General features: G+C 39.7%; 1 protein-coding gene across 1 annotated transcript; it reads right to left on the bottom strand.

The window, feature by feature from the left end:
- Positions 1 to 8,733: 8,733 nt before the first annotated feature.
- LOC106723322 (transcription factor Sp5-like) lies at positions 8,734 to 9,519 on the bottom strand (the record flags this gene model as incomplete). The annotated part of the gene is made up of 1 exon (XM_014527480.2): positions 8,734 to 9,519. A coding segment is annotated over one exon (327 nt), but the record flags the coding sequence as incomplete, so codon positions are not given.
- Between the last annotated feature and the right edge of the window lie 13 nt (positions 9,520 to 9,532).

Here is a 9,532-nt window from a genome sequence, read left to right as displayed (position 1 = left end):
GGGGGGGGGCAGGGGGAGGAGGGGCACCTAGGGTCCCCTTGCAACCGATCACTGAGCCAGGGAGGGATGCAGTGGGGGGCGGGCCATGTTTCTATGGGAAGCTCCATCTGCCCCACCATCTTGGCATTCACAAGCCGTGCCTGATAGCTTGAGGTATGTAGAAAAAATATTTAAAGCTGTGTCTATGGCCGAATCACTGATTCTCTGAATCAGCATCGAATCTTCAGATTTAGATTCAGCCAACTCGAATTGGGACAGTTATCTGAATCAATTAATCGAATCACTGTCCCTTGAATTGGGCTGAATCTGAATGGAATACAGCCTGCTTTGCACACCCCCAGTTGGCAGGGCTCTTCTGATGACTTTTTTTTGTAGGAATTTATATGACATTACTGTGATTCTGTCTGACTATGGCTGAGATGACTGATTAACACAATCCTTCCTGCAAAAATTGGGAATAGTTCTCTAGTAAATAGAAGTTAAGGAACTAAGACAGCAAAGGGAAACTTGTATGAAGTCTCAGGGTGAGAGTTCTGTTGTGTTTTTGGTTTTGTAAATGACCAGTAAAGCCAGAACAAGAAAAATAAAAAACAAAAAAATCAGCAAACAGAAATCTGAACACTATGATGGGATCTGTGAGCGGTCTTGAAAATGGAGAGGCCAGATCTACACTATGGACTGCTGCTGACACAGATATGCCAGTCACGGCACTGGGGCCAACATAAACCCATTGTGTGGATCAGTGGTTCTCAACTGATATAAATTGTTACATTCAAAGCATCCCTTTGTAGCCTTGAGGCACCCTTTGGAAAATGCTGGCTTTTAACTTGTTTTTTTGACTACAGAAAAATGATAGAGCAATTCTTCTGTTAGAAAGAACACAACAGATTAGAACGCTTTTAACACTCAATTCCTATTTGAAATCTCTGGGATTATCATGTGAATCATGTTTGCACACCTAATAGTGCTAACATTGGCCACATACAGACATTCAGTTTCTCCTGGGAGAGCAACTGATCTCCCAGGAGAAACAAAGAGTGTACAGATATTTAGGATTTTTCTCCAAGAGCAAAAGATTTGGGGAGAAAAATATCCTGGAAACAAACCAGTGTTAAATCACTCCCAGGAGAGTACGCATACATATTATTTTCCAAGAGAGGCTGCAGAACAGTCCTTCAGCATCCCAGGGTGCTATTCTCCACCTGTGCGCCTGGGAGACAATAATGGGTCACTCACTAGACTCTACTACTCCAGCTGAGCAAGGAGAATTGCATGCCCCTTCACAATCCCCACATTTTGCTGCAAGAAGACGGGTTCACTCTGAGCAGTATGGATCAGCCAATCAGGGCTTTCCTGTACACTGCTACCTTCTGTCCCCAGGCAGACTGAGGGAGCCCACAGAGCATATTGAAATATGTGCACAGGGCCTCCCTGGCTGCACATCATCAGTACTGACAGCTCTCTGCTTCTCAGGGGCTTAGCATTTGCTTAGCTGTTCAGGGTCTCCAGGTAAGTTTGTTTTTCTGGGAGAATTTTTTCATATTGTTTGAATGTGCATACACAATCATTGTGTGCCACCCTGCAGCACTCTTGACAAGGATCTCAAGGCAGCCTAGGGTGCTGCATCACCCTGATTTGAGAATCAGTGGTGTAGATACTTACATAAAAAAACCCTGTGCTTATACCAAAAAACAGCTTTTGTCACTGCTAGGGGTTTGTTTCAGTACACTGATCCAAAGTACAGCACAGCTGCATATACATTCAGAGCATATGACCAGTATATAGTACACCAGTATTCATATATAAATAAGATGCTTCTATCACAGTTATATCCAGAGATACAGAGAATGTTCAAAGATATCATTATCAATTAATTTGAGATCCAAACAGAAGAAAGCATCTGAGAAATAAACATCTTTATAACTTCAATAGTATCTAATAGTGAATGTTGCCCCTGTGCACAGGCCAGAACAAATCATATACACTATTCATTCTTACTGAAGTGATATGCTTAGGGCTTTTATTGGACCGGAGTAGTGCATAAGCCTTGGGCTGGTTCTCTGTACCAGAATGAGTATTGCCTTCCAGAAAGTAAAGGAAAAATAATTAGAATTGGCAAAAAGGATTTTATCTTTTAAGTAAGAAACTAATCATCTTATCCTTTTTTATACAAAACTCTCATAGACTTCTTAGTGAATTTGGCCATAGAGCAGTTGCAGGCTTGAGATATGTTTGTTTGTTTGTTTGTTTTAATTTACCTTAATAAAAACCTCACCCATTATGATTTCATATCACTTCAATAAGAAAATTGATCCAGGGGAAGAGACTTAGAAGAAGGAATTCTGTGTTCTCTTGAGATATGTCTGTTGACTTGTTTTGACCAGAGCTGGTCACCTGACTACTCATTACTCTGGGCTTTAGTTTAGTCTTCTCTCTAATGGGTGCAAATATACCCAGATGGTTCCAAGGTTAACTAATTGCAAAATATTTTCAGGTCCTTGGCTGAAAAGTGTTTAAATACAAAATTAGTATTACAACAGCCTTTTCTGGGAGAAGATACTGTTGTGAAATCCATTACAATGTTGTTTTGGGTTAGGGACAGGCATTCAAAAAGCTTGAGACTGAATTGGTTCAATCTTTGCAGGTTAATCTAACCTTCCTAGGTTGAATCATCTTGCAACTGCGCAGACATTCCCTCTGGACTGAGGAAATGCCAGCACAAAGCTGCAGTGGTTCAGGCCAGAAGCCTGGGGGTGCTAGAGCAGCGCTCCCTTCCCTTCCAGAGTGATAAGGTGGGGCATGGCCAGGCCCCAGCAGGGTGCTCTGATTAGGGAGGGGTTTAAACCCCCACCCCGCCTGCACCGTCTCAGGCTTTTCCCCACTTGCTACTCAAGGGGCAAGAGTGTTGCCAGCCCCCAGCTGCAGGCTAGCACTCCGAGGCAAAGGGGGTGTGTACAGTACACGCATCTGTTGATGATACTGAACTTTTTAATCCCCCTCTTCCTGCTTCTTCATACTGTCTGCAAATCTGACAGTAGTCATTAGTTCAAGCTCTTCTCAAACAGCTTGTTCCAAGGAAGGAATCAAGGGACATTACCAGTCAACCTGTTGATTAGCTCCAAAAAGCCTTAAGTGGACACTGCTCTGTCCGTCTGTCCCAGTGAAATTGGAGACACACACACAGGCACCTCTCAGCATTAGCTAGCATACCACATGCCTAGGATCTGTGAGGCTGGGGTCCCTGCTTGAGTAGCAAGCAGCATGGTGAGGGGGCAGGGGGAAGCCAGGCTCTGGCTAGGGAGCAGAGAGGCGGAGTCAGCTGTGCTCTCTGGAGCAGACAACACAGCTCAGGTCTGGGGCATCTGGGATGCTGGGGGACTCTGGTTTAACTTAAACCAGGAAGGGGTGAAGGACAGAATTTCATAAACTGGTTTGACCCAAATCAGTTAAGTCTTATATTACATTCAACCAGGTTTATCTTAAACAAGTTTCAGTCATTTTGAAACTGGTTTATGTGCACTGAACTTATGTTCTGTTACAGGTTTAAACCAGTTTCTGATCAGTTAAACCAGTTTGTATGTAATGTATGTCCCTAGCCCTAGAGTTCATATTCTTAAAGGTTTAGAATGTAGCAGTGTATTATCTATTATATCTATTTCACAAAATCTACCTGGCTTCTGAGCTGGTAGGTAAATCCATCATGTACTGATACTGTATACTGCAGATAGGAATTCAGAACTTCCCTAAATTATATATATAATTGACACATAAACCTATATTTAAAAAACTGTGGGAAAAGTAAACATACAATAGAGGCTCTAGAGTAAGGCAAAAATATTCATTTCTCAACTGGATGTTCTATCTGTGCATTTCATGACAAGTAGTATACAACTTATCCTGGAACAGGCACCAGCACAAGGCCTATTAACTGTTGAAGACTTGGAGGTGCATAGTGCGCAAGCCCTCTTTACATCAATGATTTTCACCCATTGTAAATGAACTATTAGTGAACTGCCACCTATCTATGGATTTTGCTGATGCCTGAAATACAGCTGGGGATCATACTTCAGTATAATCACTAAATAAAATCATGCTAAAGTAGCATCTATCTTTTTATATCATGGAGAGAATAATCATACATGCGGGCATTATTTGAGTGAATATGTCAGTCAAAGAAGTAATTTGAAAAATTGCTGCCTAAAGCAACTTATCTGGTTTAGCTGAAATACACACATGCAAAACAATAGAAATAGCAAGCATGTTAAATAGAAATTGGCAACAGAAAATAATGGAAATTATACTTTGAGAAAAAGATGTCTGGATAATGAAATATGAACCCTAATAAAAATAGCATCCATTTGAAACAATGTAAAAATGTGCTGGAATAATTTAGAACACACGCCTATATCCTGATATTGACGGAACTTTTCATTGCCTATTAAGACTATAAATTAGCCAGTCATTATTAGTAAATCAATATCTGTTTGTTTAGGCACATCACTGTCAATAGCCTCATAACATTATAATAAGCATGTTAACTCGGAAGAGATTTAAATATACATATACATACATCATTTACCTTTCATATACTTTTTCTTAAAATTGTATTGGTCACTTTTGCTATTTGCTAAAGATATGTGTTTAAATTAGTTTTCCCTTTATTTTCTCCTCCTACTCTGTCCTGATGTGAAGTTAGAGACCTGCATATCTGGTTATATTTCCTTCTGTTGTAACAGAATGTGACCTTATAAAGAGAGAAATTTACCCGATTCAGTTAGTCTACAAGGGTCATTTCTGTCCTTCCATCTGCTTGACTTCAAACTAACAGCTAACTACCTCTCACAGAAATACAGGATTATGGTTTTACAGGATTATCAAGGAAAAAGATTAAAGATTTGATCCTGAAGTCCTCAGTTAGACAAGTGTCTTCTTGAAGTCAATATGAGTCTTGTCTAGATAAAAGCCTGAATTAGGATAGCAAGAGTTGGCCCTTAATTAATGAAAGTCTGGGGGGAAATAAATAAATAAATAAATACATATATATATTAATGTTCTCTATTTACAAGTTTGCCCAAGTGTGAAAGTCACTTTTCAACACTGTACAGGGAGCATGTCAAAACTTAATTTTTAGAAACCATATCATGTATTTTTCTTATAGATTAATTAATTTGAATTAACTAGGAGATGAATTAGCCTATATGTGTCTAGTATACCAATAAACTTTAAGATTTAAAATGCAGAATTCAGCTGACCTTGAACAGCATATGGATTCAAAATTTATAATTAAAAAGAATATTAAGCATTTAATTTTATAAAAGAAACAGTTGTTCTAGTTGACTGGATGAGTTGTAAATGTACAATGTATCTAATGAATGCAAAGTTAATACAGTTAATGTTATAGTGTAGAATTGAGGTAGAAAGAAGTTCTAGAGATGTAAGTGATAGGTTATTGTATCACTTAATTCACTTGAAGATGCAACTTACGTATTACTATTGAGGTTTTAACATTTCAGGTCAACTTTAACATTAATTTAGCTGTTCATAGATTCATCTGAAGTAACTATGATGAATTAGCACTTTATTTCAGAGCTACACAACAGCTATTCTACTATATTTAAATAATATTGTATCATCTATTGTCTCACAGTATTTTCCCATTGATCTTAAACCTGTTTAATGTTTTGATAATGCAAGGCATATCTATCTTCATAAATATTATTATTTATGTTTGTCTCACTCTTAATTGCCAGTTTGGAAGGGTTTGTATTATCATGCAAATTAGGGGTTTAGATATTATTGATACCAACAGATTTTATTTAAATGCAAATCTTTGTCCTGACAGACATTTGACTTAAATTGATTTGATATATTTTTAATGTGTACATTCTCATGGTTTAAATGTGGATTTATGTATAAGATGTTCAGGCTGTTCCATGCCATCGGTTTTTTTCTAGTAAAAATCCTTGGTGACTTTGTGATAGCACTGCATGGTTCTGATCTATCAATTAAATCCTAAAACATAAACCTGTGAGCAATTAAGTCAATGGTAAAACTTCAATACTTCAGTAGGAATGTTGTCATCAGGAATAAACCAAAACTGGTATCACACATTGCTATAGACTCAGTCCTGTGCTGTTGAAGTCAATGGGAATCTTGCCATTAATTTCCATGAAAGCAAGGTCAGACCTGAACTATAGCAAATGTATGCACTCCATTTACTCAGAATGACTGACTAGGGGTTACAGGTAAAAGAACAGTAGCTAACAAAAACCCAAAACAGTAATCTCAGAAGATGAACTTTTACAAATAATCTGGTCTTTGACTAACTACACTCAAAATCCATGCTCTAATCTATGAGGATATTATCTTTCCAGACTGGTCGTGTTTAGAAACTGCCACTGGGCAGTATCAGGGACCATCAGACTTTAATATTAACCTTATTTGACATAATAAGATAAAGTAATTTTAATGGAACATTGTCAGAGATAAGAGTTCTTACTCAGACAAAACTCCTGCTATAAAATAACAAATATATTGCTTCACTTCATATTAATGCTTGATCCTGATCTTGGCACTTGTTTAGCAGCAAAAGAGCATGATCCTGTTCCAACATCAAAGTCCATTATATTATCTAATAAATAAATCTTTCCTACTGTAAAAATTTATGGTACTGTCCTTTCCTGTATTGCTACTTATAACTGCACTTTCTGTTACTGTCCATTTCCACTGAAAACAAATATGAATTGGACATGGAACAGAATGACCTTTAACAATGACTAATATCCCTTGTTTGTGAAACAAGCTCTTATTTGAAACAGTACTGTCAGATACTTTCCTGTACATTTTCTTAGGTGGGCCCATTTTACTAACCATTTAAGTGTAACTTAATTCCAAAGGAAGGAAGAGCAGTGTCTATCTTAGACTAGGGAATCTTTAAGAACTGGTATTTTATATACTGCTGTTTCCATATTTAGGGCATAATTTTGTTCCAGAGAAAATTATATCTAAATAAGGACTTCTGGGTCAGATTCTTCATGGCATCTATCATTCTCCCCTATTCCTAGCACTTACTCTGTGGATACAACAGTGTTCTTTATAATATGGATAGTATGGTTTTAGGAGTGCATGCTAGAGCAGCCTGACATTTAAAATGAATATTTATCAAAATGCAGTAATTACTGGCATTTCTGTCATAGGATACTCTAATATAATAGATATAAAATAATCTCTTAATAGGTAGGAGCTCATTATCTCCTTTATTAATTTAGGACTTTGCCCCTAAACAGTTATTTTAGGATCATAAAAATTAATATATTACTGTATAGTTATAAGGTGCTAGTTAAGAGAAACACACATTAGAAATCATTTCCTGTTTCAGATGTTGATGTTCAGTTGATCACTCTTGAATTTGATTCTTTCCAGACTGAAGTCAGAACTTTTATATAAAATACAAACCATTTTACACTTCGTATCATTTTAACTACAAATAAAATGTCTACTTTCAATACTTGGTTAAAAGTTCCATGGCAAACAGACTAAAGTTTGACACTGACAATACAATATAAATGTGTGTCTACCAAATCAGAAAAAGAACCTTCAACTTCACTATTTTAATAAGTAATTGAGAAAGTTTACTGCATATAAAAACAATTTTTTTGTTTTGCATTCCCTATTTTAAAAGAGAGTGAATTTTGGTGAGGGATTAATGAAGTGTCTGGTTGGTTTGATTTTTATAATAACTTTCCATTTTATTTAAAAATACAGTAACTATTTTTAAAATATATTTTGCCAAGATTATGTACCTATATAGGTGCATGATGAGTACTATTATGCTTTAAATAATGTTTAGTTTATTGGGTAAATGTTATTTTAAACTGTGAAACAGCGTGTGAAAGTGTTCCTAGAGCTTGAGTATTCAGGACAGTGACAGCCATTTTGGCATCCTGGGCAAGCAAATAAGCGCTGTCTATACCCTGCTTCTAAAATAAGAGCAAGGGTTAAACAAGAGGAAATTCTTATACAGAAAGCATTTTATCCTCCTGTGGTGACATAAACAAAAGCCAGGAAATGCCTAGTTAAAGCTCACCCACTGTATCATACTACCATGCATTTCTTTTAATGTAAAAATGGGATATTTAACTATTCTCACCTTCCTTAGATTCAGAATATAGTTTGTAGCTTCTGACCTCTGAAAAGATGCCAGTTATGTTTGTTCCTCTTCTACGCCCATGATTTGACTGCCAAAAATATATATTCAGCACAGCATCAGCCCCAACCAGATCATCTTTTAAAGGACTGTTTGCAAAGCATAACATAGGTCTCAACTGCTGGTGCTGTGGATTAATTAATTAATTAAATTAAAGTTTACTGTTATGTTTGGAGTAACTAAATCCTCATCATCTGGACTGGGAGTGGACTCAGCTGAAACTGGTCTTCCTTCCAGTCCTGCTACTCTCAGTATTTTTTTCCTTACGGGATCCTGACGGGATCCTTAGAAAACTTTGCCTTGCCTTGGCAAAGCAATCTGAGAGCATGAAATGTGGGGAACAGCTTGTGGCTCACGCTATTGCAACAACTGGAGGTTATCAAATAAATGTGGCCGAGGAGTTTGCTCAGACTAAGTAAACGAGAAAACAGTTCTTCAAACTGGGGCGTTTTGTAAAGCTTTCGGGAGGAAGAAAAGATCAAATGAGACCGACTCAGTGGGATCTTCCCAACGTGACCCCAGTGTTAATGTATTTATTTTCACGCTGCAGTTGCGGGTCGCTTTACAGAAACATCTCATGCTGGAGCCCCCGCATGGAGCCAAGGACAAGAGAAAAAAAAAAACACTTGTATTCAAACCAAACTATTAAATAACCTGTACACAAAAGTTGGGTCTCTGGCCCTGAAAGACGCGGGCCCCCAGAGGACCACTCCTGCTCCGGTTCGCCCATTGTCACCGCAGCCGCGGGCAGTGACACGAGCCCCTGTCCAGAAATGGCGGCCCGGGGCCGGCTCCCCCAGCAGCGGCCGCTCGTAGCCCCCGGGCACGGCCAGGGCCGCTCGCGTCTGTCCTGCACCTGCGCTTGTCCCACGCCAGCCCGGGAGAGGCCAGGGCCTGCAGTCCCCGGAGCCGCAGCGGGGCTGAGCTGGGCGCAGTCACGGGGCGGCTCCTCCTCCAGCCCGCCCGCAGCAGGGGCTGCCCTCAGGTCACAGCCCGCGCTGCTCCTCCCGCTTGACGGCGTCGCCCGCCGCCTTGAGCTTCTTGTTCTGGTGGGTCTTCACGTGCTTGGCCAGGTGGTCGCTGCGCATGAAACGCTTGCCGCACTCCGGGCACACGAAGCGCTTCTCGCCCGTGTGAGTCCGCAGGTGCCGCTGCAGCTCGTCGGAGCGCGTGAAGCGCTTGCCGCAGAAGAGCCAGTTGCAGACGAAGGGCCGCTCGCCCGTGTGCCAGCGCAGGTGCGCCTTCAGGTGCGACGTCTTGCCGTACACCTTGCCGCAGCCCGGGATGTGGCAGACGTGCTGCTTCTTCTTGCCCGGCTCCGCCTCG

Source organism: Alligator sinensis, unplaced genomic scaffold (assembly GCF_000455745.1).
Source record: "Alligator sinensis unplaced genomic scaffold, ASM45574v1 scaffold2231_1, whole genome shotgun sequence".
Lineage (NCBI taxonomy): Eukaryota > Metazoa > Chordata > Crocodylia > Alligatoridae > Alligator > Alligator sinensis.
This window is presented reverse-complemented; position numbering and strand designations above follow the sequence as displayed.